We start from the raw sequence: 19642 nt of genomic DNA on the forward strand, positions 1-19642 counted from the left end.
AAAAAAAAAAAAAAAAAAAAAAAAAAAAAAAAAAAAAAAAAAAAAAAAAAAAAAAAAAAAAAAAAGAAAAAAAAAGAAAAAAAAAGAAAAAAAGCGCTAAGTTTTATTCAATTTACAGGAAAAGGGATCAATAATTCTACATTGTTTCCTCATTAACCACCCTCCACCCAGTCTCCACTTACATTAAATGTACATTCGGAGTCATTCAGTCTCTCAGATAAGTGAGCCATAATCAATTGACAAACTACAGTACCCCCTGAGAGATTTCCAGATAGAGACAAAAATTTTCAAGGGATGAAAWAGTGGACTTTAAAGCAAGTATGACTGAAAGGGTAAATCTGAGACTTCTTTTGATTTCCCTTTTGCAGCAACTTGCCCCTCTCCAGGTTTCTAACGTTTCCTGGTATGACTTTGCAGCTCTTTGAAATGTTGAAATCRCAGCAGAGAAAAACAGGGATCTGCTTGACCAAGAGCCATAACATCAATTTAAAAGCCTGTTAAAAAGAAACCCAAGCCAATGTGAAAATCTTGAAAGATGAAGAGATAGAGCTTTCATCCACCTCTGTCTGCCAGGAGTGGCCCAGCTATGGACATGACAGACAGCTGCTGGGATGGCTGATRGGAAGATCCTGTGTTTCTGGGCTGTTTTCAGAAATAGGGCTTTCCCCCTGGATCATCCTARCACTTGGCAAATGTGTGGGAAGGGAGTGAGGAAGCTCAGTGTGGTTAACTCTGAACTGCAAGCCTTACATTCGGGATGAAACTGGGGAGAGGCTGCTCTGAAAGGAGAGAGGAAAAGCTGGGGCTTGGGAGAGAGGGTAACCTGCCTCGATCTCTCAGTGYCTCAGGGCTTGTTTCATCATAGGCATGGTCTGGTTATGCTGAAATAAATTTTTTGTTGGCTTAAAGAGGGGGAAGAACAAGAGAAAAACCCAATAACTTATTTTCTTGTCCGTCACAGAAATCCATCACCAAACACCCTGTTTCCAGCTGACTTAAAAATAATTAGCTGGTGCCTTAGAGATCCTGTTGASCCTCTGCAGACGATCCTTGCCATTGGCTGCAAGTAGAGAGCCACAGAAAACCACAACTTGCAAAAAGCTGAGCAGGGTTTGCAAATTCCCCCTGACCTTACACCATGTGTAGACCTCCAACACCTCTATACCTCCCCCTGAATGGATCTGTGCCACTGCTGGTGCTCTGGAGACCCTGCCAGCCCTCAATGGACCAGGCTGTGTCAGCCTTTCTGGGGCATGAAGGACTCTAATAGCAGGGTGGGGAGGGCTGTGCTATGTTTTGTCCTGCCTGGTTTTTAATTTTTTTTTAATTTTTTTTTTTTTATTTTTTTTTTAATTTTTTTTTTAATTTTATTACTATTTTCTTTTTTGGGTAGCGGATCTGGACAGATGCTTGTTTCCACAAAGTGCTTTTGAGGAAAGGTCCCTGGAGCCAGGAATGGGGAGCACAGCACAAGGCAGTCATGAATGGCAGGCTCTCTGTGGCTCTCCATGGGCTACCATCSAGGCTCAGAGGTGGAAAACCACACTGAGAAACCCCAGGACATGCTGGCCTTGCATTAGCCTTGGCAGAAAATTCTGCTAATCTCTTGCCACTTAGAAGGTCTTTCATAGAAGAGTAAAAGGAGGCATTGTAAGGTGGTAACAGGGTGCAACACAGCTCAGAAAATATCTGGTTTAGTAGCTACTTTTCCACCTGACAGCAACAAAGACTGAATGAACTAGTTTTCATTCATTTTTTGGGCCAGAAGGAGTGAAACAATGATTCTGAGCCTTACAGCTTTAGTTAAAAGTCTATTTTTACAGAACATGTTGGAAGTTGTTCATCCAGGTAGAGTTTTTGTTCAGTAATTATTAAATTAYGTTTCAAATTAACATTCAGGTGTGCCAGTTCTTCTCATACTTCCTGGCTTCCACATGTCTTGACTTTAATGGTACATTTTAGTCATTCTCACAGTCTTGTAAAGTTGGAATAGTAATTTCTAAAATGTTTTTCACAGTCCTCTCTCATTCTTTGGCTCTTGAATGCTGGGGGTTTAGCACTGTTTCTTGCTGGTTTGTCATAAAAATAAATTCTAGTATTTATGAAGTATTTATTTCCAAAATATAACTATATAAAGAATTGCACAATACAGCCAAACAGAAATGACAAAGCCAGATCMTATTTACTGCATTTTAGTCGATCTGTTTGTATTGTCAAATACTCACTTTGTGTATCCTGACTGAAAGTTAGGAAAATCTCTTTGAGATCATTTAATGAGAAAGAATTAGATTTCAAAAACTTTGGAGCTCTAACAGCTTTGTACATAATGTTATTCAGCAATTGTTGAATCTTGCATTAGGATGCATAACCCAAACATCCCCAGCTCATGGTGGTGTGTGAAAATGGACTGGGATCAGATCCAAACATTCAAGAGGACCAATTAAAATATAAAACCCGAAGGGTGTCTATATTTTTGTGTTTGAATCTAAGTCCAGAAGCAAGTTGTAAATTACCAGTGGCTGGTTATATGTTACTCAGAAACGAGATTTCTTTTATACAGCTCTTGAACACTGGAAGCTCTAATTGTTATCAGCTTAAATCAGGCCAAGATTTCCTTCAGAAAGCAATTCTTTTATTTCTTCTCATGCCCCTTGGAAAAACTGAACTTTTAATTCCTTCCTTGCTTCCCATGTTGTGAATAAGAGTGGGCATAAAATGCCTTTTATTGGTTTTCACAGCCCTGAATAAGCTTTGGGGCACTTTGCTGGTACTTGCCCAAAACTTTGTGGGAATTCACTGCCGTGGAGTTTAAACTGTGTTTTCTGGTGGGTGTTTTATACATCTTCTTGAAATGGAGAACATTTCCAGCTATCTATCTGCTCTGTCTTGTGTTTCCATTTGCTTCAGCTTCCTATGATTTAAAAAGTTTGGGGACTGGTGGCASTACTCCAAGCAGCTGATTTTCATTAAAGTTTTGATGAGAAACTTAAGCTGGAATCACAAACATCTGCAGTAAAACTTCCTCCCCACTAATAGATGTTTCTCAGAACATAACCTTGTTGTACCAGAAAAAACCAGCAGCTARAAATCCAAATTGCCCATTATAGGAGTTAACCTAACATAACCTTCAAGGGTCTGAAGTGAATTAATTTAAAGATCTGCTTTTTAAAAGTAGATGCWGTTCACATTAGCTTAAAAGAACATAAAGGTTCCTGTCAAGCTAAAACCCTTTTTGGCTCACACCTCAGGATTAGGTCTTCTGTTCCTCTTGTAGTACTAGTTTGTTTTGAACAGATTAATGCTACAAGTAAGGATCAAATTGTGGTTTCTCTCAACAGTTTGCAAGATTTYCTGTTCCAACCTTTTTGGGGAAAAGGAGTGAAGAAGATTCAGTGAWAGTTTGAGTCTTTGTTAACAAGTGGTTGGGACTTACGATTGCTGTTATTTTATATATTTAATATGAGTCATTTTAGAGAGGTGAGTTTGTCACAGGTCCCAAGCTAATTAATCCTTATCACTTCAGAGAACCAGAAAGCAAGCACCTCAAATACTATTTCTTGCTTTTTATCAGCAGCTGCTGGTAAAACTCAGGTGGGAAAAAATGGTTGTCAAACATCTCAATTAACACACAAGCTCCATCAGATAATTTCTGCCCCTTACTTTCTCTTATAGTAAATGGATAATCTTGACTTGAATATGATAATTGTTTCCTTTAAAGAACTTTTGCCTCTCTGCCTTTTCCCTGAGCCAAAAACACTGATGCTGGAAACAGCTTTCCTTCTCCATCTGTCCAACAATGTCATCCCTTCCTTCACTCTGGGAATTGGCTTCCTGCCCTGTCCCAACTACATTTTTTTCTTTACTCTTAGGACTCTTGATTATCTCACTCTTGCTCTAATTTTTTCCTCTCCTTTGTCTTCCTGCTTCAGTTTACTTCCTTTCCCACTATTTACTTCACWTCTTTCCATGGAGGACATTTGAGATTATAATTTTTTATCTTGGCAKATGTCTCCACAGAATGTCTGTCTTCCCTTTCTTCCCCTAATCCTTCCCACACTCATCTGCTCTGTGGTCCTCTRGCCTCTTTTAGTGATTTGCTTCAGAATGAAATACATATTTTACTGGACGTCACCTTACATTCATTTTACATTAAGAAGAGTGACTGCACAGTGTGGATTGCAGAGATTCATTTGCCATATTCTCTAGTATTTGAGTCTTGTATCATTGTTTATTCTCACCTTGGACTCTGTAAGGAGCTTTCCTTCTGATGGGGAGCAAAATCTACACCTATATAATTAAAATCAWGACATCAGTGGAATTCACAAACACAAATGCTGGCAGTGGTAGGCTTCAGACCCAAATGGTAATCCATGACCTTCCTCTTATTTCAGAGGCTTGTGTTTGACAGTGGGATATAACTCTTCTCAGAACTTCTGATTTTCAATTTTACCTCYGTGCCTCACCAAACCTGGAAGTGTCTCACCACTCCCTTTCCCTCTGCTGTGTCYAAGCTCGTGAGTGGAACACTAAAAYAAAGATCTCTGATGGTTGCCACTTCCTTGTTTGCTTTCATTTGATATCTGCCTGTCAAGTTTTCAATCCTTTTCTTCCATCACTTATGATTCTTCYGTACAAAATATTTAAATCTATCCTTGTTTGGAAAAGTCGATCTCTGACTTCACACTGCTGTTGGGTTGCACTGATGAGCTGGATCCAATGCTCTGTGCTCACTCTTTCTCACTGCCTCCCCACAGACATCAGGATTCGGCACTGTAACATCTCCCCCACCTCTCCTTATTGTCTTTGTGAGCCAAAAAATTTAATTTTCCTAAATAACACAAAAGAAACAAAGTACTTAGGAGTGCTTTCCATATTGATCTACATCTTCATGGACAAACCAACACAATTGAATAAAATCTCCAGTGCTTATTTACTTTTGAAAATAAAATTTTTAACTAACTTGTGGTCTCAGCATAGTCACCTTCAGTTCCCAGTTGTTGCATGTGCCAAGACCTTAATTTGTTAGACTAACAAGCCTATGGTTAATTTTCTTTTGCCTGTRTATGTGCTTACACAATAAGTTCCAATTTTTTCTTAACCTCCCTYTGAGCTGGCAAATTGGTCTGCAGAGTCTCTCAGCGATCTTCAGATTCCTAACACTGTAATCCTTCTCACGATACTTTTCCAAATAATTTTCATCAATTTATAAGCATTTTTTCTTGAAACAAGAGGCAGATCTCTTATTCCATGGTGAATGAAATGCTCCTTATGTAGGTAATGCAACATTTCACTGTGTGGAATCCAGTCCAGTTAATTTAAACATCTGCTTTAGCTGATGAATAAAGATGTCCTGAAGCAAGCATCCAACAAAGTCTTTACACAGGAAGAGACTCCTTTGAGCATTTCCAGGGAACGCTAGGAATTGCTAGGAATTAGAAGCTTAAAACACTTAGTGTCACTAAGTTAAGACACTTAGTGTCTCCACTACTGCATGGGGTATGTGGGTTTGTACCTGCAGACAGTCCATGATTCTGACTGAAACATCTAGGAACAATTTGTGTGTCTAATTTAGGTGTACTGAATCACATAATGATTAAGAACCAGGGTGCCAAGGTAGTTGGTATTGCCTGAAATGCCGCTCAAACCCATGGTCCATGGATACAGCATATTAACATAGCATCAAAAATGTAGTTAGTTCTYTTCTCTTAAGAGGTTTTTATTCAAATCCAAGCCCCAAAAAAAACAACCCAAACCCAAAAAAAACAGGCAAAGCTACACATTAACATTCATTCTGATTTTTTAACCCCCTTCTCCCAGTTCCTCCCAGTTAAAGGTTGCCACAAAGGCAAAAGAAGAGGATTGGAAAACTGAGAAATATTCACTACTATGTTTTTACATTAATTGACATCTCCTGCTCTTTTGTAGGTTCCTAATATCAAACTCTTACCAGGATTTAGGAGCATCCCACCAGTTACACCTTGGAAACTYCCACCAGCATGTTTCCTATCGCAGCTGACTGTCACCACGGACTACAATGAAACCCCATCTGTGGCTTTGTAGCTCTGCCTTATGAAACTGCCCCCTTTGTATGATTTGGCACTATTTGACGTGACTAACAGCCTCTGTCTGCTTGGGAGAGCTGCAGGCCTGAGTCAATATTTAGACGAAGGAGCTGAATCAAACCGCGCTGTGTAAGGGAGTTTACTCTGCGGTTCGCTGCGAGCTGYGGGTTAAGAACTGGGGCTTCAAAAGAGGTTAATTCAAACCTGCTGGGACAACCCTGMTCCTGAGGCTGAGGGAGGGGAGGTCAGCTGTGGGAAGGAGAAGCTCTTTGAGGACCAAAGGTAATGTTCTCTTGGTAAAGGATTACCAAACCATCACTCTCTGGCCTCTACATCAACCTCCAGGCTTAAAGTTTGTTCCCCAAATCCCATTACCAGCCACACACATGGAGCAATGGTCTTACTGGTACAGAGCTATCAGCCCTATTCCAAAAAAACATCCTATTGGGCCTGCTTGGAAATTGCCATGGAGGTGGGTCCTGCAATATGCAGCTAGCAGAGTCCTGAAGTCCTTCTTCTTCCTCATGAAACCACAGCATCCGGCAGCCAAGGACCTTGGTGTGACAATAGCAGGCACTGGGACCCCAGTTGTAACGTGGGATCCAGAGTCCAAGAGCTGCCATTGCATGGATGAAATAAATTGCCAGAGGAAACACCAGTTATTGAGCCTGCTATTGGCCTGAACAAACTAAACTTTAGGAAGGATTGAAATGGTTGAAGGAAATTCAAGTGTCATTCCCCTGCACTGTTTAACATATCTCACAGCACTTTCCCAAGGTAAAATTTAATATATTTAAGTGAAGAAACATGAACCMTGTCTTTGGGAAAACCATACTATATTATTATATCAAAAAAGATTAATAATCACTTATGCCTATTATGCTGTGAAAAGCAGCTACAAAACCCATCCAGCTCTTAAATCAGGCATCTCATTGAGGGACTTTCCATGTTGTAAGCAACAGGTGGCAATGCAGCTTCCTGGGGCTGATCCAAGGCCAGAGGAGAAAATCTGTACATCCCACATCATGGAGCCTGTCCAAAAGCTGGGATGGCTCCTGAGAGTCCCTATGCTGAGCAAAGCARGGTTTAACCTTCAATTTTCTCACACAGGTCATGTTTCGTGCAGAGTCTCTGGCAGGGTGGGCAGGCGTTTCCTGAGGCTGTCCAGCTGCTCRGGGCAGGGGAATGAGCTCTGCCCAGCCCTGCAGCAACCCTGGCTGTCTGAAGGGTTTAGGCACTTATTTCCAYGGCTGTTAATTCTGGCAAGTGGAGWGTAGGTGGAAAATCAGCCGTGTGATATTGGAGATTGCGATCTTGGTATTGTCACAGTGACACAGCTGTGCTAATCTCACCTCATTTTTGGATGCTATGCTAGAAGAACTACTCTKTCCCTTCCCATGACCTTATGAAACTCAATTAGCCTCCTACTTCGCATCCACCATGCATGAGGTATTACTGTGTCATGTCYTACGTTCCACTTGCAACCTTTCCCCACCCCCTGTGCATGCTGGAATAATTTATTGTTTCTTCAAGCTTTATTTTTGAGTAGTCTATTCCCCATGCAACGTTGCTAAAATGAGGAGCATAAATCAATCCCAAAATTCAGAAGTTGCWGGAAATTTGTCCATTGTCGAATCGCTTCTCAGATCTCTCTAATTTCATTTGTCACTAATCCCAACTACACAATTTTTGGAAGTCTTAAAATCTCTGCAGGTGTGTTCTCTGCAGGCAGTTTTCCTAGATGCATTTGCTTTATCATCTGCTGCTTTCACTGCAAAAACAAACTTCAGATTTTGGAGGCGGATGGCATCCAGAGGCAAAAGCACAAACTTCTACAGCACAGAGTTTGCAATCAAAAGACAGGCTTTTTCGGGAAATTTAAGTGAATTACAGTTGCAGGAGTTACGAGGCAATCAGAAAAGTGTTGTGACAATTAACTCTCGTAAAATAGCTCTGTTTGGACAGGCCTGTTTAGTTATGTTGGCAGGAAAATCAGAGACATGCTAAGCCAGCTTCACTGCAAAGTACAGCAGCTGTCTGCTCACAGCAGGCAGGGCATGTGTACATTCTGAAGTCTGAGCTGTATCTCTCCAGTCCCGAAATGCAACATCCCAGACCACCCCCCTCTCCYCGCCAAATCCCCCTTTATCGCTTTAAGGATCGAATGATTAAGCTAACGTTAACCAGATGGGAGCTGTGACACAGACAGGTGAAAGCAGAGAATTGCAGACRCTAGAGAGAGAAGGAATTACTGTACCTCAGCAAAAGGCACCCAACTTCCAGTAGCTACAGCCTGCTGCTGCCCTCTGATAACAGTGGCTTCTTGCGTGCTGACCGCTGAGCTACCTTCAATGTCAAACTGGAAAACGCTGCCCTCACTCGAGGCTGCGCTGGAGGAGAAGCATCCCAAAAAGAATAATATAGGAGAAACGAGGGGCCAGGCGGAGATCAAAGCCATTTCCTCCCCTTACATCCAGCAGTGGTCTTCTAGCGTCTCAGTAATTGTTTACCCTCTTCTGCAATCAGCCCCCCTTGGCTCAGTGGTGCCTCAGTTATTTTAACTTTCTTTCAGCATTCAGTTTCCAGATGTGGCACTTCAAGGCAGTCTAACCGGATCCCGATTTAAAAGAGGGGGGAGAAAAAAAAGGAAAAGAAAAGAAAAAAAAAAGTGAAGAAAAACGCTTTTGCTGCCTCCCTCGTTCACTCTCCGTGCCTGTGGCTCCTCGTTTTCCCCAGAGGCTCCAGCACAATAACATACAGATGGGCAGTGCTTAAGCGGAGTGTCAAACAGAGATTGTATTCCAGGAAAGCACCGCTCGCTCTCCAGCCACCTTATCTCCCCCTGTCAGGATACAGACTGACGCTCCGTTCAGAGCTCTGGCTTCCTTCACATGTTCACATCATTCCYTTTTTTACCTTTCGTGTGGAGACCCTCCCACTCAAACTTTGCTGTTCAGAAAGTGAGGTCACCCTTYCCTCCCCCTCCACGCCAATCCCCCACAACTCCATCCGACTGCTCCAAACAAATCATGGACTCTCCCGACTGTTTATTTTTTAACATCTCCAGTTTATTCAGTGGAAGGCAGAAAGGTGCCAAATTTATTAAAAAAACCCCGCTAGACTAGCCATTCCTTGTATCATGGGGGAGGGGAGGCTGTGGGCGGGAGGAGGAGGAGGAAGAGGAGGAGGGAGACAGCCTGGCTGTGCCATGGGCTAATAGGGTGAAGTGGTTTCTCTAACATGCTTCATTCAGTTCCTTTCCCTCAAACCCACCTCTCAGCCTCTCGYTGGCTYGTGAAAAAGAATATMRTTCACTGCGATTTTGGAAAATGACTTCATTCCTCAGCCTCATGAACTTTTATTTACAAAGAGCATCTTGTATTCCTTCTTCAAGAGATGCTTTGTGAGGCCCTGGTAACAAGGCTCGCAGTGTGTATATGAAAGCGAGCTGAATATGTTGCCCACAGCTCACTTCATTTTGTGACTATGATCTCAAAGAGACAAGACAGCAATCCTTGTTGGGTTTGGGGATGAAGTCAGGGTGTAATTATACTAATGTGTGCTGCTCCAGCCAAGGGGTCAGCACCCTGTCCCTCAGTGGTTCTGTGTGCAGGGAGAGGTAGCACCATTGGCCTGTCAGGTTTCATTCTTAAATCTCCACAGAAACTGGCTCACAGTTTCTGAGAGTGGATTCCTTATTTTCCCTTCCCTTCACCCTTTCCTTTCTGGTTGAAGGTAYGATCARCCACGGAAGCAGCTCATAGAGATTYAAGGGTAAAAGAAAGAGTTTTGGGGATCTGTTAATTTCCACACACCTGTAGGCACAGTTTTGTGCCCATAAATGCTGTACAGAGGGACATAATTCATAATGATTCAGAAATGGTGTAGCTGAGCAGGCAAGGCCACTCAGGCTTGTGGGACAAAGTATTCCYCCAGCAGAGAAGAAAATGCTGTGTGACATGAGGCTACGAGGTTCAGGACCAGGGTAGTAGGAGGAATATCAATGGCAGTTGTGGGTAATTCCATCCTGACGGGAATAGAAACATCTCTCTGTTAGCTGAACCTGATGTGGTGGGAAGCACACAGTCCTTCCAGAGCCTGAGAGTGAGATGGCACAGCTGCCAGCACTTTTCTAATTCTTTCTGGCAATGGCAGTCCTGGAAATGGCCTGTAGCAGGTCTGAATGCTCAAGAAGCAGAAATCCAGGGAGAATCCAGGCAGGGACTCCAATTAAGCCTCTTGCTACAGGGACAACCTTGAGGTGTAAAGATAACATTAAAGCAGGGGCAAGAAAGAGAGCAAAACATCTTCACAGAGACAGAATCGCAATTCCCATGGTGGCAGTGGAGATTTTCAACTCCCTACTGAGCTGTGCAGCAAATTACTGTGTTAAGTGGGAGACGATTTTTGGATAATTTTTTGTTTTCCAAAAAACCAACCACCACCCAGTGTTCTTGTCTGCTCCCAGGCATTTGGCAGCAGGCTGGCCAGCTCGGTGAGGCAGGCTTTGAGCTGAAGGATCTGGGGGATGGCATCCAAAGGATCAGTGCTCACAGCATCACATCCAGCTGGGAAATGAGCAGGCCAGCCACAGCAGCAGCAAATGAGCTTGAGCTGCTACTCAAGCTGAGAACCACCAGAAGGCCAACCACCTGAAGGGTGTGTGTGCCTCTCGCACTCCTGGGAACCTGGCATGCTCCATTGCCCCTTGGAAATGCCTGTGCACCAAGGCATGCAGCACGGGGAATAAACAGGAGGAATTAGGGATCTGTGCACATTCACAGGGCCATGACTTCATCAGACACATGGAGGGATAGCTTGCATGACTGGAGGGCTGTCATGGCTATCCGTGTGTTTGTAAGAAAGTCAGACCAGCACGGTGAGGAGGTGGAGCTGCCCTTCATGGGAGAGAGCAAATCTAATGGATGGAGCTCTCCCTAGGAGCAGATGAAGAATGAATCTAGAACTTATGAGTAAGAGTTAACTTGGGTGGCACTGCTGTGGGTGTTTACTGCAGGACACTTGGGCAGGAAGAAGAAGAAGCATCACAGGCCTTGCTCAGTGCAGGCAGCTGACCATCTGCACCCTGCACATTCCATCGAGGGGCTTTCTTCAGGTATTCATCTGCTTCACCAGAGCAAGAAATGCCATTAGAAATGTCATTAGGGGTGCTAAGATTACAAGTTCTTCAAGTAAAGGCTTGAAGAACAAAGGCTTGTGCATATTTTTTGCACACATGTAGCACGTAACCAAATGGACCTCAGGGTATGATGAAGGGGTCTCACCTATTTGGTTGTTAATAATGCAAAATGCCTGAAACACATTTAAAGAATAGAGAAAATATCATCCTTGAAATAAGCAAAAGTTATCAAGTGAAAACAACATTGTTACCCATCATATTTATTTATATAAAATCAGAACAAAGGTATTAATATCCCTGCAAAGGAGTTCACCATGCTAATTTACCCCAGTTTGAGAGAAAAAGTATTGTAATTATCCTCAAGATCAAAATCCTGCTTAATGTCTTTGGAACATCCCAGACTGGCTCAAGGCATTATACATCTGAAAAATCTCTGGTTATGATTCAACATAATAAAGAAAATAAAACTTAAAAGATAACTTCAAATGGTAGAATTATTACATGATGAATAATTTATTCTGAAGTAACAAAAAATTTGAAGAACTCAAGAAAAACACAGTTCTTTACAGCTCACAAGATCTGTGTCCCCAAGTACAAGGTCTGTGTCCCAAATATATTTATCTCATACCAGAAAAATTATAACCGAAATGTTTGAGCAGAACATATTATATATATTAATTTCTCTAAATATCACTATGTAGTGGATGTCTTGCTAAAATACAACTGTTTACAAAAGCAGTTTCTGCATTTAATTTTAAATATTTTAGAATATTGTATTCCCTTTAAAAAACCTGCAGATTTAAGTAAAAAAAAAAAAAAAGATGCATAGCATGCTTATGAAATATAAAGCTTTAAGTATAAATTTATGCTGTGATAGACTTCCAGTTTCTTTATCTTTGGCAGAGATGATGTGGCTCTGTTGCGTGAGCTGCCCGAGATCTGGAACAGGATTTCTTCAATATGGYRGGGTRCAGAAACAGGAGTTTCTCCTTCTGTTTTCACAGTATCATCTTCTGTTCTTGTTACAAGTTCTTTCCCCARTCTTTAACATTTGGTTTTGATTCACTGTGAGAGACAGTGGGACTGGTGAAAGACAAAAGGAMGAATCCAGTGGAAGGCTTATTACAAATAACATATTCCAAATTAGCCAATCTCAAGCTGTTGTGTGTGGGYCACTGGTGGTTTGTCAGTTCCCAGTGGGACATCTGCAGGCAGCCTGTTCAGTCTAGTGCCAAGAGTTACCAGCTAAACATTTGACAATGTTGCATGGTGGTCCAATGGAAATGTAGACAAATGACTGATGCTTACCATCCAAAATGCTTTGGAATCAGTGCTCAGAGAACCTTTGTAAAGGTTAGAAGTTGTTGGAAGCATATCTATTTATCATCAAATGAATTATTTATCTGCAATCAGAAACCTGTGGCAATTGAGGGGCATCAAACAAGAATTTGTCTGTCACAGTTTTTGCCAAAGGGAGATGCTAATAAAATTGTAGCTATGCAAACAAAATGTTCACTTTTGTTAACTTATTTCATGTGTTTTGGATTATGTCTATTRTTATGCTAGGAAAGGTCTCAGTTTGCAGGTAAAAGGTAGAATTTGTATTGTAGGGTTCAAGGAGGTCATACTGTCAGACTTCAAGTTGTAGATCTGGTGCAGGGAGACATAAGCGTGATCTTTTCTTCTTTGCCATGCTATTTAAGGGCATCCACTAATTATTTTCCCRCATGAAATCACTTTAAAGCCAGCAGCTCTCATCCCTCATGTAATTAGTTTCTGGCAACACGAGGGTCTGGCTCATTCCAAGTTGCATACAACCAACCTCATAGTTTTTCTGTGCCATGACGCTTGTCACTGCCTGAATTTTTCCACCRTAAAACTCCACAATTAAGGATGCCAAAATCTTGCAAATCTGATGGAAATGCCATTATTGCTTACTACTGCAGTATTAAAGGCAACATCATTTACCAATAAAGATGTCTGAAGGTTTCCACCTCCAGAGTGTAACAGGAAAAGAGCTGCCTCTCTTTCTTGAAAGCCTTGTCCTTGGGARCTCTGTGGACCTTGCAAGAGTAGGGATGAACCACAACACATGTAATATTGGATAACTTGAAAAATCCAACCTATGCTGGTTGCTAAAAGTCAGTCAGATTTAGAATAGGTTTTCCCAATACATCCATCCATAAAAACATTTTCACCTTTTTTCAATATGGAAGTTTTTCAGTACTTCTGGTTATTTTTAACATTCTTATCTGAAGTTCTTGGTACTCTTGCTGTATCATTATTCCTGTAAAATGGCCCAAACTATGTAAGTACTATACTACAATTAATGGTGATATCTACTTCATTCCTTATGGATTTTAATATTCTGTATGCTTCTGAGATAGCTTTTCTAGTGAACTGTTTAGAGGTAAGTAAGAGGTGTTAGTAAGAGGACAGGTATATTTTACTTGCAGATAATGACAATTCTTAATGTCAGTACCAATATCAGTATCAGTATCAGTATCAGTAGATATATTGATGGAGAAAGATGTGGCACTTTAGCATAGCATGTTTACTTGGGTTTTTGACAGATCTTATGGATAACAGCAACATATCCCATCATAAGGAAGAGAATAGGTGGCCCTGACTAACAATGATCCCATCAAGACAAATCCTTCTCTTAACCTGTCCCAAAGTAAAATTTTCTTACATTTATTTTCCTTTTGGTCTTCTCCTTGTAAATCTTCTCCAAATCTCCAGAAAGGTAATTCTTAATTTGCTAAATCTTTGTGATGCCCCTTGCATCTTTACTGCCTCTGAAAACTCTTTGGAGAGTCCCCAAATCTACAGCAGTTCCTCTGTGAGGCCACTCTTAACTGAACAGTTCCTCCTGTCGCCTGGATCTTGTCTCCTTCACTGAAACCTTGGGCACAAGGGGCTAGCTGCTCTTCCTGTTCAAGACGGGAAGGATTTACTCTAACAACAACAAACCCAAAGAAGATTAAAGCAAAAAAAGATCCTGCTTGTTTTATGTCTAAGCAGATATTCTCAACTTGTTTATGGTACTCACACCCTGATAAACTCACATAGTTAGTCTACTCCTCCACAGCGCAGTGACCTAAACTGGCCTTTTTCCTCTCTGTCTGGAGTCTTTAGACATTTCCCTTTCTCTCCCAAATTGTTTTTCTAATTCAAGCTGCATATCACTGCTTTTTCTTTTAATTCATTCTCCCTCCTGGGAAGCTTCCCCACCCTTCCTCATCGGTTGCTTGATCATAATAATGGAACATTGGCTAAGGAAAACGAGTTGCATAAAAATCCACACTGAACTTTACAACCCTTGTAGAAGTGCCCATAAAACAGTTTTCCAAAACTGAAAAAACCCCACCCAAAAGTCCAGACCCTGCAAAACTGGCTAACAACTTTCTCAAACCCAGCAGTGCTTAACTTAGCCTTGAATATAAAGTCACATAGAAGTACAAATTCTGGCTCACTGGCCAAATGCTTCCCATGGATCCTCCTGGTCAGCACAAAGAAGAAATTATCTCAGATCCCTTCAAGCTTATCCTATGCACTCCAGGGATATGCTGATGGCCAAAAAGGAGCATGTTGCCTGCAGCTGACAGCAAAGATGTAATCTAACAGAGAGAACTGAAGCAATACTGAGATCACCAACAGTTTAACTGGAGCAGCAAAGCTCCCACTGCAGCTTGTTTTCTGGTGAGTTTGGTGGGTTTTAAAGCCTCCTCTAAACTCTGAACTTCCCCTGACATGTCCCTCTGTGCTAGATGTAGCAGAGAGATAGTGGACTTGCAAGAACATTCTTTTCCAACCCGGCATGTCCCATAGGAGGGCATCCCAACATCAGCCAGCTCTGTGCTCTCAGTCATTCCCTTTTTAAGCATTGCACCAGTTTTAAAATTGCTCTGTGCCAGCAGYACTTGAAAACCAGCCTTAGCTGCCTTGCACAGACAGCCTAAAATGCAGTCAAAACCTTTCCAACTATGATTGGAAAAAAGAACATTTCCTTGTAACACAGTTCAGCAAGGCAGATCCAGACTTACATATCTTGATTATTGTATCACACCTATTACCTGTCAGTATGATCTGATGGGGATATTTTCAAATCCTCGGTTTCTCTAACTCTGATTTTTTTGTTGTTGAAGTAGAGGGACCTGTGAAGGTGCTCTGTCTTGGATTATTTGGTTTGGATGCTAAAATTACTTTCCCTGAATAACCCTGTAAGCAAGGAGGAGGAATAAATTTTGATTGTAATCTGCCACCTGTATTTCTGACAGCTTAATTTGCTAATGTCGAGTCTGCAGGCACTAAATGAATGCTTGTGGAAGTCTTGACTATCTGATGAAGGACACTGGCTAGTATGATGCAATTAGCTGAGCTCATCAATTATGATGGACWGCTGCAGCTCTCTGAGTTTTTCTGAAAGAGCTCAATCAAAGCATCAGAATAATAGAAGCTCTCTACATGAGAAAGGCAATGAACTTGGCAGTTCATTTAATTTTTTTAAATTGTTCTGTTTATTATACTTCCCATTTGTCCTTGACATTTGTCTTGACCACAAGTGAACATAACTGTACTGCTGTTTTCACTGCAATAAAAACCAGTTTTAATTTGCATACTAATCTGAAAGTATTTGTTTGAAACCTAGACCTGTAATAAAACCCAAAAAAATTCTCACACTATTTTGCAGGAATTTCATATTTTCTCTTAACAGCAAGGCTGATGAAAATAATTTTCACATACAGTAAACGCCATTTTTCAGATTTTTAAAAAACCTTTTTTGTATTTTATTGTCATGTTCACCCTGGCAAATTGATGGACTCAATAGGATAACAAAACCATTCCCTTTTGACAGGAGGCACAATACCGGCTCGCCCAACTTGTCTGTTAGCAGCAGAGCTGGCTGAGCAGCTGTCCCACTGCCAGGAAATGCTGACAGCAACAGCTACACCATTTCATCTGCTGACTGGCTCCACAGCAAGTTTTGATGCCTAATGAATTGCGTAAGTGCTGCTGCCCAGATCTGTCCAGATCTGAGGAAAAAGAACAGCAGCTTTGGGATGTCGGCTGCTTTGAGAGAGACCCAGCACCGCAGAAAGTTTCTTTCAAATGTGTGGGTCATGCTCTGTCTGCAGCGACTTTACCTGGTGCCACAGCACAAATCAGCCGTGCTGTGTTTTCTGGKAAAGCAGAATGAAAAAGAGTTTGGGAGACACCGGCATCTTTCAGCTGGCACAGAGTGTTTTGCTATGACAGCAGCCAGCCACGATGGAGCCAACAGACAGAGCAGTGTGCATGCATGTTGAAAATTGGCTGATTTAGTTGCTTACCCACACGTACAAATGAATCCTGGTAGCTCCCTAATTGCCAAGCTATTAGTTATGCAGYCAGGCAGCTCCAAGATTAAGCAAGTCCCTTCAATTTTAGACACTTGCTTTCATAGCTGTGAGGAAATCCATGTTGCTTTGTCCACTTTTATTAGGCTCTCGGAGATGTGAATGTGTAGGCATGTGGACAGGCATTGTGTGAATCTCCAAGCAGATCAGGGCTGTGCTAGGTGCACTGGCTGTGGGGATGGCCAGGGGTAGCTGATTCTCCTCTGGTGTTTTAGGCAGATTTTATCTGTAGCAGGAAAAGTCTTTTGCCTCTTACAAGMATCAGACACTTGGTGGCTTTTTCTAAGTAGCCGAAAGTTAATAGTTTCAACCAGGATGATCACAAACATGAAGTGGTGAGTTTGAAAGGCAAATCTGCTACGCATTGATAAGGGTGCAAGCTGTTGTTTTGGGGGAAAGCTGCACTTGTGATGTCTCCTGAATTGTGTACTGTAAGTTCAGAACYCCTTGCAAAGTCTCACTGCTAGATATCTGGCATTTTTAAAAACAGCAGACTGTTCAGATATCTTTGAAAATATTTCTTTGGATTTCTCTGAGCTTTGCACTGAGCTCAGATGATTCTCCTAGGCTGGGCTGGCAACACCTTTTTGTGAAACTGCTCTTTATAATTAAGATAAAGGATGTTACAAGACCTGGTTCCTGAGCTGAAAGTGTTCAACAACCCTAATAATTGTGTTGTCCTTGTCTGTACTGGGTCTGTGCTGTAAAGCAGCCTGTGACTGCAGGCTATCTGGCCAGCTGGAAAAAGAGCCTTTAACCTATGATAAGTGTGTATGGGTGCCACCTGTATTTCAGTTTCAGTGCTCCCCTTCTGCTCCCACAGAACTCTTTCCCATATGCTGTGTGAATGGAACAATCCAGCCAAGCTGCCATCTGTAGCGTGGAAACAGTCAGGAGCAGAAGATTCTCCCACACAGAACCAAGTCACTTCACCAGTGATTCARTTCCACACCCTGAGGTACAGTCAGACTTTTCAGGTTCTATATTTACATTAAAACACCAGTGGATGTGTCCTAGTCCTCCTGATTCAGTCTACTGTATCATTCTGTCACACATTCTGTGTCTCCATAACGTCAGCCATTATGCTCATAATTAATGGGAAGTCCAAATGAGGCTTGTACAGCCAGTATCATTCTGATAAGTCCTGACAAAGCTGCAGAATACAAAACAATACACATATTTGCTTATGACTAATCTARTAGTAGAAAACACACCCATCAAAATTCCTGGTATGGAGACAAGAGTAAACCCACTAGCACTTTGATGCCATTCCCACTGTGGCTTTTGAGGACCATTCTTTAGTGGTCACATTCTTTAGTGACCATCACTAGTTTCCAAAAATGAGAAATTACTTCTAGCTGCCAAAAAGTTTTCTTCATTCTCATTTAGGTTTTATTTTTACTTGCAGATGCAAAAAACTGTCTTTAAGCTTCTATTTTCTGTTCTCTGTTTTCTTTAGCTGATGAGCACAGGTAGAGGTTTCATTACTTTCTGTTTCTGTGACAATCTCCCATAATCTTTCCCTAAATTCAGACCTTATCAGTGTTTGCAAGTGCTTGAACCAGACAATACAGTGGTTTCTTAAATTTGGCTGRTGTGACAGGAGTATTCATGGCCGCTGCAGTAGCTGCAATTGCTGTGTCCATAGCAGCAAACATCACACTYGACTACTTTGGAAATGGACTCTGTTTTCATGCAAATCCAATGATTTACATGAAAGACTGGATTGTTTACAGAGGCCATCAAATTTAGCAAAGGAAATTTCCCTTTTTGATGGCATTTGCAGGAAGACAAAAATAATTGCTGTGGGCCTGGTACTGTGATTTCTCAGTGCTTTCTGGTYCAGAGCAGGTTTTCCTGTGGATCAAATCAAGATATGTAAAAGTCTTTTGTTTGCCAATTTCCATGAGATGCTCCAGCCTGAGTCTGCTCTCAGAGCAGTTGATTTAGCATTGTTCATCATACAAGATATCCTTTCCTTTATGATTCTTTTATCTTCTTATTGTGTCAGTATTTCCTGCCCTCTCATGGATCACCATGTGACTGTTTTGATCTGAGGATGTTATTCTGTGCTAAGGTGCTCCCTTAGTTATTTTTCTTTGATGCAGCAAAACCAGAAAGTTTAAATARATATTTTAAGATAATGAAGTTTTGACTGCCATTACCTGGCATGAAATATATAATTTTTTTGGGTTACATTTTGAGGCTACCTAAGCTAGATTTCACAGCTTTGGGGCTTGTGCATTAACACTGAAAGTTCAGCTCTTGAACCCCTTGCTTGTTGCCCACCCGTTGTTATTTAATGGTGAGTTTAGATTAACCTGGCTTCAGTTGTGGAAATTGAAGTTATTGCTCTAGACAGCAGAGAAAAAAACAAGCAAACTCCAAACAACAGGGTTTTAAACTTTTATTACAAATTTATCATGCAGTTTTAATGGTGCTATCAGGAATARAAAGTTGTGTCATGAAAGAAAAGAAAAATCTTTCATAGGTTTCCTGAGARCCTTTTAAAAATGATTTATAGAACTGGTCCTCTTTTGCACATTATATGGAATAATAAAAGTCCCCAAACTGTTGAAAACAAAAGGAAGTTGCCCTGGCAGGTGTTTTCATGAGTAGTTTCAGAACAAACTTGCTACATAATTACATAGATCTGCTGACAATTTCATGGTTTTACTCCAATAGTGCTGCTCAACACGATTAATGTGATAAGCAGGAAACATTGAATGCAATAATCAAACATCAGTTTAATCAGATTCTTACTGTGCTGCTCTCACTCTTCTACCTAAGTGCCTTTAAGCCTTGTTTTCAAACTCCCTGAGAATTTTCACTGATCTAAGCCCACGTGCCAGTGCTGTCTTTTTTTGATGTTGTGGTGAGGCAGTTCAGGGAGATGAAGAGGAAGAGAACTAACCCTGCAAAGCAAAGCAAATTGCTCTCAGTCCCACTGTGGCTCCCTGAACTTGGTTGCTAAGAGATCAGCAATCACTAGTGCAAGTTTAATGAATAYTCTGGGAAAAAAAGATGTATTTCAGGAGCAG

General features: G+C 41.4%; 1 protein-coding gene across 1 annotated transcript in view; it reads right to left on the reverse strand.

Annotated features, from left to right (window-relative positions):
• Positions 1-9065, reverse strand: part of LAMA4 (laminin subunit alpha 4) — a 96748-nt gene extending 87683 nt beyond the window's left edge. Inside the window, exon 1 of the mRNA XM_057390201.1 lies at positions 8320-9065. Coding sequence (XP_057246184.1) covers positions 8320-8520 — 201 coding nt within the window. The 5' untranslated portion in view covers positions 8521-9065. The remainder of the gene's footprint in view (positions 1-8319) is intronic.
• Between the last annotated feature and the right edge of the window lie 10577 nt (positions 9066-19642).

The sequence above is a fragment of the Malurus melanocephalus genome, unplaced genomic scaffold (genome assembly GCF_030028575.1).
Source record: "Malurus melanocephalus ecotype Western Australia unplaced genomic scaffold, MMel_1.1 scaffold_23, whole genome shotgun sequence".
NCBI classification, from domain to species: domain Eukaryota; kingdom Metazoa; phylum Chordata; class Aves; order Passeriformes; family Maluridae; genus Malurus; species Malurus melanocephalus.